Genomic DNA, 15710 nt, shown 5'->3' with positions numbered 1-15710 from the left:
CAAAAAAAAATAATAGCATCCCCATTGGTTGGGTAATGTTCTCTCCCAAAGCAAATTATTGTCCAATGCCAAGTTTGTTGTTGGCAAACCGAAAAAACAGGCCACACCAGCATAAATACTCTTGATTTCCATGCTTATTCATCATCGTAATAATATTGAATCAAAATAACAGTGACCCAATCCCAAAAGACTAAAAGAAAATCATATATTGGTCCAAAATGACACGAAGCAATACTCATCAAGTTAATACTTGCATCATATGTAATGACCCGCCTCAGCTGACCTGCTAACTATTCGTTTAACCACGTGACTCAAAAATGTTAGCCTCAAGTTTTACAGTAGCTGGTGGACAAATCCTTATAAACCAATTTCACTTTTTCTAGAATTCCCAATGTGGGACTCTTTGTAACGTCCCGATTTTTCAAGAAATTTCGGAAGCATTAACCCTAAAATACACTGAATTTTTCAAACTATTAGGCCCCTATTTATTCTTATACAAAAATTACAATTTCAAAATAATACAAAAATCTATGTAACAAAAGCAACTCCAGAGCGACTCTAATTTTGACACGAAATTCCAAGCAATGTTGGCCCAGACTCCGTTTCAAGGGTCCCACCTGTATCAACTGCTCAACTGTGGAATCCTGCACACTCTGGCAAATTGAACGCCGAAGCAAACGATTTGCCAGGATACAAACGTATCCTGAGTGATAATTCACTAAGTAGAAATCCTAAAACCCAATACCACAATATGCAGATCAACAATATAATAATTCATAATACACCGAAGCTACAAAATAATAACACATCGTCTTTTTCTTTACTATCCATCATCTTACATGTAATCTAAGGATTCTCTCCGCGAGATCCTTTCCTCCCACATCCACTAACTACAATCGTCTCATGGGTCCACCCTTCCTCTTGCTTGTCCTGCACCAGGGTCCTAGGTGAGCGCATCTAAGTTATGTACCGAGTATGTTCTCACTTAAGACCATAACAGGAGGATCGAGTCATCCCATGACGTATCATACATTAGGGTCGGACATCCACTACCCCACGCTAACTATAACCGTCTCATGGGACCGATTCTCTTTCTCCAAGAGAAACTTCCCATGACGTATCATACATTAACGTCTCACTAACTATAACCATCTCATAGGACCCATTCTCTTCCTCGAAGAGAAATTTTTCATGACGTATCATACGTTAGCGTCACAACACCGGGCCCCTCAGGTAACCCATTTCAACACAGGGCCCTATAGGTTACCCTTGCCATCACCATGGCTCAAATCACAATCTACACAATCACACTTCCAACACTTTATCAATTTCCATTTACTTAACATCGTCTACATGAGTCACTACTCGTAACCACCCAGGGAACCTATTTGTCCAATCTACAACCACAACAAAATATCACACGGTTCAACATTTCAACTAAAAGTACTAACAACACATAACCATGCGATAAAATTAATCCTGTCATAGAATTAATCATTTGAGTAATAAAATAATATTCAGTCAAACAATTAATTACTACACTTAAAATTAAGTCTATTTCTCTCGTTTAGAAATTTTATAAAACATTTTTACTATTTAAATATTTTCTTTAACTCTCATATTATTTATAGATTTTACAAACTAATTTTTTTTATTGAAAAATACTTATTGCTAAATTTAGCATTTACTAACTATATTAAATATTAATATGAGATTTTTATAACAAAAAAATTATGCGAGGCTATTTTAGTCAATATTTATTAGAGTTAAAGATTAACTAATATATAATCTAAAATATTTCTTATTTACAATCTAAATAAATTTTTACTAGTAAAATATTTTTGTGAATATTTCATAAACATTTATCTATCCCAATAATTTATTAAACACGTAAAAGTCCATTCAAATACAAATCAGCAATGCATCATCAATAATAATTTCACAATTAAATACTTGTTAAACGATCATAAATTTTCACAGAGTATAACACTAATCATTCCAGCACAACCGGACTGAATTTTAATATAAACATGACTAAAAATAAATTAACAATTTAACAACAGGTCATCATCTTCAATAAACTTTAAATCTAAGTAACTCCATTAAAATGCAGATAAAGGTTTCGGGTTTCCGGAAAACTACCTCAAACGCGATTCTAAGTTCGGATAAATGTTGTACGGTGTCCGTAGATCGCCGTGATAGTTCTGAAATCTCGAGGCAGTGTCCGGCGGCACTCTGACAGGGCCCGCAGCAGCGGTGTGCCCACGAAACTCATGGTGTGCACACACCTACGGTCACAACTCTCTCTCTCTCTCTCTCTCTCTCTCTCTTCTAGACTCAACAATAGAATTGAGAGTGAAATAATATACTGGTGTTCAATTTTTGGATTTATGTGGGTATGTATAATGAGAGAGAATAAGGTAATGAGAAGGTGAGAGGATAAGTGTAGAAGTGGTAGAATAAGGAAGGAGAGTGATACTGATAATGATAAAAAGATAGGGGATAAGTGCCACATTTGGGGAGTTTTCAATTCTAATGTATGTAGACGCATGTATGTACATGGTGAGAATGTATCTGAACGCTTTTATGTATAGGATGAGAGATAGAGAAGTGGAGAGTTAGTTTTAATAGAGTTCTACTTCAGGTTTAGATAGGAAAGATAAGAGATAAATATGAATCACTGATTCGTATATCTAAAGTTTAAATACATATCTTATACAATAGTGTAAATAATATCAATTGTACACATAATAATATATTTTAATTATTCAATCTAATTAATTATTGAATTAAAAATTTAACAATATAAATTTGTATTAAAAAAAATTGGGTCAAAAATCCGGGTCATTGCACTCTTGTTACAAGAGCGAGTTCTCACAATCTCTCCACCTTGGCTACAACGAGGACGTTGCATTGGCTCAGCAACCTTTCCTGATGGCCATAGTCTTTTCCTAAAATTCATGATGCATGTGGAACTCTTGTTACAAGAGTGGGTTCTCATAATCTCCCCACCTTAGCTGTGCAACGAGGATTGGCCAAGCAACCTTCCCTACTTCGTACTAGATTCTAGAGATGGCACCCATCATGTAAACTAGGGTTGTGCTTTGATACCACCTGTAAAGACTCGCGCCAACTGATCTGCTAACCATTTGCCTAAACACCCGGCTCAAAAGGTGAACCTCAAATTATACAGTAGCTAGGAGCTAGGTGGGCGAATCCTTGTACCTAAACCAATTTCACTTTTCCTAGAATTCCCGACGCGAGACTCTTGTTACAAGAGCGGGTTCTCACATCACAAGCAGTATGCTATTTTGTCATGGAGCTGTGGACACTAAAAGGAAGACAACAGATCATGTCAACAAAGGAAGAGAGAGTAGTGTGGAGGTGGGTCGCAGGACGTGGATTTGTTGTTGATGGTTCTTGCCCTCATTAGAGAAGTTTAAATAGGATAATCCATTGCCCATTGAGCTTGACATTGTCTGGTTAAACTAAAAAGTCTCAGGGTTTCAAGTTAAGAAATCATATAATACCAGTATTAATTTGTGACATGGGTCAAATGCGAGGGCTCCATATGTAATTCCCCCAATAACGGGTTACGTGTATATCATCAACACGAGCCCTAGTTACAAATCGACCAGAATCAGAACAGCCCCCAAAAGTATTACTGTAATCTTCAAGCGAACCAAGCTCGGCAACGATCCGAACAGGTACTTCTCTCTCTCTCTCTCTGTCTGTTGCGTAGTTTTTATTTTTGGTTATTTAGATGCTTAAACATAATCTCTTTGGAGGTCGAGTAATTAAACATATCTTCGGGAGTAAAGGCATGTCAAATTCACAAACCAGGAGTTAATCCGTTCAACACAGATTTATGTTTCAAATTGAGGGATTTGATGTTAAAATTCCAACGAGAGTAGCTCAAATTTAGCCCTGATATCATCCATACAGATTTTAATATTGGCTTTTCCAGGTTTGATCGTGATAAATTTGGAATAGCTCGGTAAGTTAGGGTTGATACAATAAAAAATTATGTCGACTAATTTTGTTGAAAGTGCACATAGAATCCATTGAGTTGAAAACTTGAAACCCTAAGTTTTGAAACAAAGCCCGGTTGTTGAGGTCAACTTATCGAGATGAAACAGATGATTTTGTCGTATCTGATCGTGTCTTACTTTAGCTGATTTTTCAGCGCAGTTTATGAACTATCGAAAGTGTTCTTTTATACCCTTGAAAAGAAAGATTATATAAAAGATTCTTCTTAGAGGCTTAGTGTGATGAATAATTTTCTATTGTGATGAATGATTTCCTATAAAATATTAGTATTCAAGCATTTCTAATTCGGTTATTTGTCATGTTTTTTTTATTGAATCGTGTTATGTTGCTTAGCTTTGCCTGTACCGAATGCCTATAGATATGGTTAATTAGTATTGCCCTAGATGCCATTTACATGGTTCTGTGTATATCTGTTGAAGATTTATAGCTAGAATTTCTATGTTAAGCATGGTATTTGGTAAATGGTGATGCCAATTTAGCATGGAAAAGTCGAAGACGTCTGTAGTAGCTCTGTTATTTATGGACTATCAAACATTTACGACTTACGAGGCCATTCTCATTGAACAAATGGGGGTTTCAAATTAAGGGTTTTGACGTCGGATTCCAACGAGAGTAGCTCAAATTTAGCTTGGATATCTCACATACAGATTTCATAACATTGATTTTTCGGGGTTGATCCTGATAAATTTGATATAACTGGGTAAATATAGGGGTGATTTCATAAAATGCCTCATTTTGAGTGATTCAAGTACGTTGACTAATTTTCTAAAAGCAAACGTAAAATCCATTGAGTTGAAACGTAACTTTTCCAAGCAAAACCCAGGTGTTGAAGTCAAGTTATCTAGCTGAAAAAAGATGATTTTCGTCGTGTTCTGTGAAGCTTTAGCTTCCTTTGGTGCAGGAATGGAAAATCGATGCAAAAGTGATATCTGATCATCTCTTATTTTAGCTCTTTTTTTTCTTGCAGTTTCTGAACAACCCAAAGAGTGCTTATATATATATACCATTGAAAAGAAAACTTGTATGCAAAAAGATTCTTCTTAGAGGCTCAGTGTGATGGATAATTTCCTATTGTGATGAATGATTTGCAATTAAGTAAAACTATTCAAGCACTTCTAGTAGCTGTGGTCGGTTATGTATTGCATAACAGCCCCAGTCCTAATGATGGCTTCTATGATATGTTTGGATATGAGATTAGTGGTGGTAGAGCTAGCTGTAAAGGAAATCAAATTAGCTGCACTTGTTCAATTTTTATTGAAGTGAAACATTGCTATAGTTTTTGGTGATGTATTTCCAGTATTTTCAACTTTGCCAAGCAAATGAAAGAAAAAAAATTAGCTTTTCCACTTCATTTTCAGTTTCATTTTTTTCCCCCTTTCATTGCCCTTTCCCTTAGTATTCAAGATCCAAACAATGTACTAAAGAGATGTTTGGAGGTAGAAAAATGTGAGAATCATTCATGTCCAGTTGTACATAATATTTGTAGGATGTTTGATTATTGATTGTCTTTTAAGCTGCACCTTCAATGAAGACTTCAATTGTTTTTTGTTTGGGGAAGTTACTTCTTGTGCTATATCGTAATGTCGTGTCATCCTCTTTCTATTGGTAGGGTCACTTCAAATGGCTGGGAGAAATCGCATTCATCGTGATGCATTTGACAATCGACGTGGGTATCCCCCAGAAGGGCCTCTTGTCCGAGTCCCTTTGCCTCGTCAACTGCCGCCTCATCCTGCTATGTTGGAGGAAGAAATTGAAATGCAGCATGTTGAAATCCGGAGGCTTGTGGCTGAAAATCGGAGGTTGGTTGAAGATCGCGTGGCCCTGCAGCGTGAACTTGGTGCTGCTAAGGAGGAACTTCATCACATGAATATTGTCATCGGTGATATTCGTGCAGAACAAGATATGCATTCAAGGGAGCTTATTGAGAGAGGTTTGAAGCTGGAAGCTGATCTCCGTGCTACCGAACCTCTGAGAAATGAGGTTGTACAACTTCGTGCCGAAGTTAAAAAGCTAAATACTGCAAGGCAGGACCTAGCAGGGCAAGTCCAGAACCTCACACAAGATCTTGGAAAGTTGAAAGCTGATAATCAGCAGATTCCACGTTTGAGGTCTGAAATTGATGGATTGCACCAGGAGCTTATGCGTGCTAGGTTTGTGCTCCACTCATGTTTAATGCATCCTCCTTGAGGCTCATATACTACCTGGTCTTTAGATTAACAATCCCTCTTGTGGTAACGAAGGGTCAGCTCACAAAGTGCTTACTCAAAAAATTTGTCTTGTAGAAATGCTATTGATTACGAAAAGAAGGCAAATATTGAGCTGATGGAACAGAGACAAGCAATGGAGAAGAACTTAGTGTCCATGGCACGGGAAGTTGAAAAGCTGCGTGCAGAACTGTCAAATGGTGACGGCAGACCATGGCCTGCTGGTATATTATGACCTTGTTGACTTTCTTATCCAGTTTGTGAGAAATTTAACTTGTCATTATGTGCATTCGTAATATTATTTATCTGATTCTTCTCCTCTTTGGAACACATAAGTTGAGCTTGTTTGGAAGTTGGAAATAATATTTTCAGAGTTATAGTCTCCCTTGTTTAGGGGGATGCTTCTGACGTTCAATGTTGATTTTATTTGCTCTGTATACTTATCAAAGGAGTGTTGACAAGTATTCTACTCACAATGAACCATATCCAGAACTCGTTGAGTTAGTATATCTATGATACATGGGCTATTCAAAACAAATCTAGTATCTATGTCTCAAACTTGACTTTATAGCAGGATAAGAGTGTGGGATATGTGCGCGGTAAGTTCCATTGGATGTTGGTCATAGAATTTTATTTGACCTCGTTTATTTTGTTGCAGAAGTGCTATGAAATAATTAAAGTTTTTTTTTCACTCTGTTGCGTGGAAAACATTTTTTTATTCTGCAAAATGGATTAAACTACAAATGTGATATCTTTTTGCTGAGTCCACCTTCAGTTAGAGGTTTGACAGGTCGAAGTCCAACCCCAAGATATTCATTCATGCATGGCAAGTTACCCCGTATGCAACATAAATATAAGCTGGATAATTTTTTATGTGGATGTGTATGCTACTATTCCACTGTTCTTATGTTTCCGGTGTCATTCTGTACTCTCAGCAGCAAAAAAAGCAGCAATTGTTCTGCCCTTGTACGTGTTTCATAATCTTAAAATGCTGCAGAAATGGATCGCTTTGTCAGTCTTATTTGTCCATCGTAATTCTAGTGATATACTGATATCTTCAACCACTTACCTTAATGTCTGGTCTCTAAAGGTGGAGCATATGGGATGAAATACAGCAGCCCTGAAGGGAGCTTCCCAGGTCCTTATGGAGATGGATATGGGGTTCATCTGGTATGAATGCACACAGTCCTGATAATATGAATTCTAGACTCGTGCAGTATAATATGTTGAACTCAAATGTCTATGTTCCTTCTCAGGGTGCTGCTGACAAGGGCCCTCTCTATGGTTCGGGTTCTGCATCATGGGGAGGACTTGAGAAATCTCGGATGACTCGGCGTTGAAAGCTGGATTAAGTTTGCATTGCAAAACAACCACACCTTTTACTTGTTTGTCGGCTGTCCAGTATATAAAATGGGCTAGAAGTGTTTAATTCTTGTTATGCGTACGTATCGCATCAGTAGTCTTCTATCTGAACGATGTTCATTATCTTAGGCAACTTATTGGGAAGTAAGGCTACTTTACTTTGACTTATTCACCTGCTGGATTGTTTGCTTAGATTATCACATATTAGTATCGTAAAGTATGGCTTTAGTTTCTCCCTTTATTTGGATCATATACTGCACGTTTACTTCTTGCGTTCAGAGAACTTATCTCCTTGTTAATCTTACTTTGGATAGCTTTGCATGATTGTTTATATTTGAATCTTTTCGAAGAAGCATCTGGCTTGTTTCTCTATCTTAATTAGACGGGCTGTTAGGAAACCTTCTCTGAACGGTAGAGATTTATCTTCTTGAAAATTTTAGAAAGATGCCGGATGTAACTCTGTAGTGTTTTGAGCTGTTAGGAAATCATGTCTGGTCTTAGTGAAGTTTCTTGCTGCTGTGCCTGACGCTTCCTGTTAAGAGTGTGCAGTATGAGAGGAGTGTAGTGTTCTTTTATGTTATCTCCAATGTTAGTTAGTATATGAGGGGTGATATGATTAGTGTCATGGAAAATCAGTTCCATGAGTGAGGACCATTCAGCTTCCTTCTTTTTTTCTGGTTTTCCCTTCTGGATATGATTTGGGAAGTGGTCCTCTTTCATTTGGATATTAAGGAATTCTATGATGGAAAACCTTCTACTTTTCGAGGATCAGATAGCTTGAAATACTTCTTCATCAAGTTTTGGCAGTTCTAAGCATTCAAAACACTCACTTTTTATCATCATGTGTCGTGGAAAGACATGATCAAAGAGGTAGAACCATGCAGTCTTGTGAAGAACCATAGAGCTTTGAGAAAGAACCATAGAGCTTTGAGAATTAGAATGTCTGTCCTCGTACTATACTAGTATGCTATAATTGGCCTATTTAGCGTACTCTAAGTGCAGTTTTGATAGGTAGAAAGATGGTAAGTGGAGTTTTAAGAGTTTAGGTTTCTATAACTGTTGGTGACACAATGTCTGTAATTGTATGTTACTTGGCTGGGTGATATGCAGAACAATAGTAGCATCTTTCAAGGAAGAGACCACACCTAATTCTTGTTAGTTTAGAAATTTGTTAAGTGAGCACTTTCAGTACAAGAAAACAATGGTGTTGTGCTAATGCAAGAAGAACCTCTGATTATGTACTAGCACATTTTCTTGTGCTTTGAGAGGGGGCATTTGAAGATTGGATGGTGTTATCATTGCAGCAAAAAGAGGCAGTGTATTTGTAGTCATTAGTTGTTCATCGTGCATATCTTTGTTTTGTTATTATCACTGCAATCAATCCTTGGGACCATTCTTTATCTTGTTCTCTTGATAGCGTCGAAGGGTAAACCCATGTGTGTGTAGTCTTTGGGTCTTGGTTGGAGCTGCTTCTGGAGAAGTTGGAATTACTTCTGTACTCTGCTGCATCTCTGAAAATGGATCTGGTGATGTTTGTTGTGGAAGCTAGTCATTACAATGTTTAAGTGTAATGTAACTGTAAACATTGTGGAGGTTGGATGGGATATGCAAGAAGCATGACTTTACAAGTTAAGAATATGGTGAAGTATGCCATTTGATTTAGTTTATGGAATCCTTGAATTTCCTAATGTACTGTGAGCGTAGATCTTTGGGCATGTGTGAAATTTCCTTAGTTGTGCGGAAGATGGACTGATGAGCCTATTCTTTCACAAAATATGTGGAAATGGTTGGACTTCAGACGCATTAGCCGTACCATACAAAAGATTCTGGGACTGCCCTGGATGATTTTCCACGCAATAGTTCATATATGCGGATATGGAAGTGGCATCCAAAACGTGGAACGCTCATATTGGATGGAAGAGTTCAACCTGTCGTATCTGACCTAACTTCAGTGTTCAGGATATGGTTATGCAGTATCCCTGCATCTCTTGTTTCAGTGTTCCCTTTTTGAATGTTCATCTAATGCTTAGTTCAGCAATGTCTTCAAATAATCGAGTTATTCTGGACACCTTCATGTTCCAAAAGTTTGCTCCACTACGCAATTAAAGGAGCCTGGAATATCTGACGAAAGGATGGTGCACCTGCCATGTGACGAGATTTCGTAGAGGCAAGTATTTCCGTCTCTATTCTGTATATTTACTGGGTCCAGAATGTGTATTTATAACCTAGAATTTGTAGTTGACCTGCTTTTCCTTGCACCATTCAGTCACTTTTACGCAAATGCACAATATGAGACGATCTATCTTAGGAATCCATTTAGACTAGAATTTTTAGTTTTATGTTTGATGTTAGGATTTAGACTAGGATTTTTAGATTTGGGTTTGATGTTTGGTTTTATCAAGTGGATTTTAGTACCAGCATATTTCCGTTCTTCCCACTATACCCTAACAAGAGTCAAAACTGTTTTGGTATGTTGGATGATGACCTTTAAAATTTTATTGCTCTATGAGAGTCCGTAGAGTAAGTTTATGATTAGCTGGTAAAGATACCACTAGAACATAGGACTGTGCAGTCAATAATGAAGTTTTAGCTTTAGTTGTGTGACTTTTGGGTTATTTGGTAATTAGAGATTTGTGTGATTGTTGTTTGATGCCGTCTGTTCTATTATAGGAAAATGAGAATGGATTACTTGTGTAACCTGCTGATGCGGGCTGCTCACGGAGGACTCACATACCTAGGATGTCTTGTCTATTGTTTCAGTATATCAGATAGTTCTTGGACTTGTTTTCTTAGGGAAATACCATTACTGCGGGGGATGAAAGTTACTAGTACCAAATGCAATTTCAACTGTGGGTGCATGTATTACATGTTACTGTGTTAGTAGACTGCTGTTAGGTATTGCAGCAGTCAACAACGGTCATTGTTAGGTATTGCAGCAGTCGACAGAAAGCCTTTGAAACGATAAAGCTTGTTCTGGTGGGTGCATGAATGTAACTGTCAGTCTTGAATCAAATAATTAGTGAGATTAAGAGCGTTAACCATTTCAGTGCAGCACCACGCAACCATATGATAGATTTTGGTCCTTTGCGCAGTTAGTAAAATCGTAGCCTTCATAGGCCTTGATGATATCTTTTGGGTTACAGTTTACCTTGATTGTGTCTTTCAATTGGACATGAGAATCCCTTTCTCACAAAATGCCCACTTAATACACGCGAAGGATTGGCAAGTGGAACCCAACTTTGAGGGTGTAATTGGTTATAGTTTGGTGGTGGTGATAGTGGTTTGCTTAGCCCTTTACTATCAAAAGCCGGTTTGTAGTCAGTTTAAAGGTGGGAGCTCTTTCCAGGTTATGGAAGACGAGCTACATAATGGAGCTATGTGAATTATGTGCTTCATACACCTGAAGAGATATAAGATCGGGGACTTGTGAAGCAGTAATGTTTTTCATGTTGACTGGTAATAGCGTTCCACTGTTTTGTTAGTATATATTAAGATGGGTCCCTTTGGATTGTTGGGGAGAAGGTGTGATGTGTCTTAACTCTTAAGCTGCACGACGTTGTTCTCGTCCATTTACGATTCATACTGTATTAGCCTTGCCTAGATAGTGAATGAAAACCAAGCTTTCTGTAAAGGTTCCGTCATCTAAGAAAAGTTGAGGGAGATGCAGATTAAGGGTGCTCTGGGATATGCTGAAGTGGTTGAAGTTCTGAGTGACTTTTGTTTATCGTATAGGGCGTGAGGCTTGTAGTTCCACTGACTTGGATGCAGAATATTTACTGTGTTCCCCTTAATAATTGCTTAACTTGCTGCATGGGGATATTTATTTACTTTGCTTATTTCTCATAAGTTCTGCTTTTTTCTTTCCAGAACTGTATATTTAGTTACATTTTATGTTTAGATTATTTGTTCTGATACTTGTTTTTGAATATTTTGTAGGTGGAAAGGTGGTATCTGCTGTCCTAGGTTCTGAGTGAGTTGACTTCTTGAAAGGTCACAAGGATAGCAGGTATCCTTGGTATAGGTATTGAACAAAGGTAAGATTCATGAAACTGCTCATGGCCATGTTAGGGGGTGGATTTTTTAGGGGGGATTTTGGAGAGGAAAAAGGTGTGGGAACTGAAAAGAAAATGACTAAGTGATAAAGCATCTTTGTTCTTTTGATTACCCTACCATTGTCCTCTTCCATGGTTATCCTTTAATTCATAGTGCAAACACGTGAATTAATCGGAGGAGAAAAGGAGACATAGATAGGCAAAGATGCAACTGGTTGTCAGGGGGAAGTGTTTGCAGACATGAGTTTTCGCAATGTTTGGTGGAATTGAAATTTCTTCTGGGTTGATTTGTCTAAATGGAGCTAAAGATTTTCATAATGCCAGTGGAAGACTATTCTGCTGCTGTGGACGCAAACTGCTGAATACTTGCTCCTACTATGTATGTTCAATTTAGATTGAGTTGCTCTTTTTGCATATTCTGTGATTTTGTTTTTTTTCCTCTTGAAGTAATAATATTTGTGGTCATGATGCAATAAATTTATGCAAGAGAGAGAGAGAGAGAGAGAGAGAGAGAGAGAGAGAGAGAGATTGATTTTGTGTGGAAGAAAGTTTCTGTTATTTGAACTTAATATATCGAGTGTTTTGGGTTTTGGGACTCAATATAGGTAATATCATATCTATCATCATATAAATGGATATTTGAAATTGTTATATTAAGAGAAGGCTATGCAAGCAGCAAAGTTGAGGGATATTTCAAGTAGATACAAACAAGAACAACGAGTTTTGGCAGTAGCAATTGTTGAACTAGTATTAAATATTAAGTTAATTCAACTTGTATAGAGAAAATCTTTTAGAATGCTCCGATTTTTAGATTGCTTTGGAGGCAAATTTCTATTGATCATTTGGAACCATGAAAGAAGAGAATTCTTAATTCTCTCGTGAAGTGCATGAATGTGTTGACTCAATTTCGGACTCGAATAAGATGGTTATGGCAGTGGGGTAAATGTTTGTCACAAAATTACTTCTGTTTGGATGTGATTATGTCAAAAATCATGTGAGCTAATTTACTGTTTCACAATTAGATAATTTTAAAATGAAGTATAGTAAAAAGGACCAAATAGCTTTTTAACAAATTCGGGAAGCAAAAAGAATATTTTAACTTTATCTTACGTAATTTGATGGTTTTTTTTTTTTTTTTGCACTTCTTGTTGGAACAATTGATTAACTAAAGTTGTTGTCTTGTGTTTTGTCGTTGTGATACCAAGAAACTTTAGGGTGTTTTGTAGGTGTCGTTCATTTAGTAAAGATGAGACAACATTTGGGTATGCAACTGTTGTAGGCCGTCATCTATTTATAGCAATGATACCTTGATCATCCTTTGGCGGGTAAACCCGGTCAAATTTGTAAATTTTCTTTGTTGAACCACCTGTAATTATCCCAAGATCTCCATCCTTAGCTGCATTGAAATCTACAACAATCGCATACCCAGATGTTACCTGCAAAACACTCTGATGTCAACGACAAAAACAAAAAGAAGCAACTTTAGCAACCATTAGTCCAATATGAAGTGCAAAAGAAAATATCAGATTACGTAAGATAAAGACAAGATATACTTGTTGCTTCGTGAATTTTGTTAAAAACTGTTTGGCCCAATATACTTCATTTTAAGATTATCGAATTGTGAAACTGCAAGTTAGATAACCTGTGATTGTAGACAAAAGCATGTCTAAACTAAAGTAATTTGGTGACAGACACTTACTCAGTGTTTGGACTGCCGTAACCATCGTATTCAAGTTTGAAATTGAGTCAGCACATTCATGCGCTTTACAGGAGAGTTGAGAATGCTCTTCTTTCATTATCTACAAATTATCAATAATAGATCTCCAAATCTGTTTCCAAAGCAATTTGAAAATGGGAGCACACTAAAAGATTGCTACTGCCAAAACTCTTCGTTCTTGTTCGTCTCTTCTTGAAATATCCCTCAACTTTGTTGCTTACCCAATCATCATGATTACAAACTTTAGAATTGCAGTCAAATATTTTTGTTTGGAAAATGATTTTCACACTCCCCTTTTTACGATCTACTCTCCCTTTTTTGTCTTTATCCACTTGAATTTACAATATTGCCCTTGGATGTATGAGTGCATTGAAAATAGGGCAAAATAGTGAATTCATGTTGATAATGACAAAAAAGGGGGGTGTGGATTGTAAGAAGGGGAGTGTGAAAATCACTTCTCTTTTAATTATCCATTTATGTGCTAATAGATATGATATTAACCTTCATTAAGGACCCCTAACAGTGAATATATTAAGTTCAAATAGTAAAAACTTTCTCTTACACAAATGTTCTGTGTTTGTGTATGTGTGTGTATAGATTATGTGTGTGTGTGTACAACAAGCTTTCACCTCACTTAGTGATTTTCGAATGATTTGTTGGGTCCATCGTAACTTTCTGTACCTCATTTGCATCAATTACAGACATCCAAGCCTCAATGTTCTTTTGTCTTGAGCTGGCATTTGCTCTGATACTTGTTTTTCGATATTTTGCAGGTGGAAATGGGGTGAGTAAACTTCTTGAAAGGTCAAGTGGTTAGCAGGTATCCTTGATATTGGGATTCAACAAAGGTAAGACTCATGAAACTGCGCAAGGCCATGTTTGGTGGTGGATTTTGTAGGAGGGATTTTTGGAGAGAGGAAAAAGGTGTAGGAACTGATGAGAAAATGACGAAGTAATAAAGCAACTTTATTCTTTTGATTACCCTACCATTGTCCTCTTCCATGGTGAATCCACTAATTCACAATGCTAACTTATGAATTAGTTGGAGGAGACACAGATAGGCAAAGATGCAATTGGTTTTTCGGGGGAAGTGTCGACAGACATGAGTTTTTTCAAGGTTTTGTGGAATTGAAATTTCTTCCGGGTTGATTGGTTCATTGGTCTAAATGGAGCTAAAGGTCTTCATAGTGCCAGTGGAGACTATTTTGCTATTGTGGACGCAAGCTGCCAAATACTTTGCTCTGACGAAGGATATGTTCAATTTAGATTGAGTTGCTCTTTTTTGCATATTCTATCATTTCGTATTTTTTCTTGACGTGATTATATTTACGGTCATGATGCGGTAATTTATGCTACAGAGAGAGAGAGAGAGAGAGAGAGAGAGAGGAGTCTGTGCATGATCTTACAGCTCTCTTTTGTCTTTTTCGGGTATTTTACCTTGGGGAACTGATTGGTCGTTCAAGAATGCACTAGTTTTAGCCATGATCGATATTTTCGTCTTTGGATTCTTTACCATGGTGAAGAATGTCTTTACATGGGATGTGTGAATCAATTAGGTTATATATGGCCTTACCGTTTGGAGTTGAGTAGCCAGACAAAGGGAAAGGTTAGTCCGTTAATGCACTGCATAGTATATTGATCGAAGTTGGCACAGATCCCTTACTGAAAAGCACTTGTTCAAACACGGTCCGGCCTTGAGTACTGTTGTCTTTAACATCTAATTATTGATGGAGGAACAAAGTGCCCAATCGTTCTTATTGAGGGGGGGTACTCGTATATTCCAGTTGTATGTTCAATGTGTCGCCTAATTCATGTTGATTTGCGTACGTTCTGTCAAGCATGATATGTTCCGTTTCCTCAAAAAAGTACAATCATTTTACGACCTCACTCAATTACATACTCATACTCACATGGGTGTGGAGGCCGGCGCACACTACGCTACTACTGTGTGTAGGACCCACACACCCATGCGAATGAGGGTGTGTATGGGTGAGGTTGTAGCATTTTTGAAAACCAAAAGTCACTCTGAATATCAGTACTACTTAGCTGGTCAAAGCTGTATATGGGTATATTCTCAGTAGTTTTTGTTTATGTAAAGTTCATGGTATATTCTGAGAGTAATATTTGTTTACGCAAGGTAATGAGCTTATACCAGACAAAATGCTGCCACCCAAACGGGGTTCTTATAATTTAGAAGTAGCAAAAATATCTTCTCTAGCCCGTGTTTGGATGCTTGTCATCCGCGATAGGAATAAGATTTCCTTGTAAATAGTGGAGTTATTATATTCGGATGTTGGATTAATTCAGTAATCTTATCCAGGAGTC

At 37.3% G+C, this 15710-nt stretch overlaps 1 protein-coding gene and 1 long non-coding RNA gene across 2 annotated transcripts; both read left to right on the top strand.

The window, feature by feature from the left end:
- Positions 1 to 3542: 3542 nt before the first annotated feature.
- Positions 3543 to 7855, top strand: LOC131309903 (protein FLX-like 3). Its single transcript, XM_058336608.1, has 5 exons — positions 3543 to 3707; positions 5660 to 6200; positions 6333 to 6478; positions 7345 to 7424; positions 7511 to 7855. Exons 2-5 carry the CDS (start codon positions 5671 to 5673, stop codon positions 7592 to 7594), a joined length of 840 nt encoding a protein of 279 aa, XP_058192591.1. The 5' UTR covers positions 3543 to 3707; positions 5660 to 5670; the 3' UTR covers positions 7595 to 7855.
- A 2706-nt stretch (positions 7856 to 10561) lies between these two features.
- On the top strand, positions 10562 to 14959 carry LOC131309905 (uncharacterized). Its single transcript, XR_009195039.1, has 3 exons — positions 10562 to 11050; positions 11553 to 12047; positions 14159 to 14959. It is a non-coding gene; the product is annotated as an uncharacterized LOC131309905 (long non-coding RNA).
- The last annotated feature ends 751 nt before the right edge of the window (positions 14960 to 15710 follow it).

Source organism: Rhododendron vialii, chromosome 12a (genome assembly GCF_030253575.1).
Source record: "Rhododendron vialii isolate Sample 1 chromosome 12a, ASM3025357v1".
NCBI classification, from domain to species: domain Eukaryota; kingdom Viridiplantae; phylum Streptophyta; class Magnoliopsida; order Ericales; family Ericaceae; genus Rhododendron; species Rhododendron vialii.
Note: the sequence above shows the minus strand (reverse complement) of the source record. Positions and strands in the feature narration are given on the sequence as shown.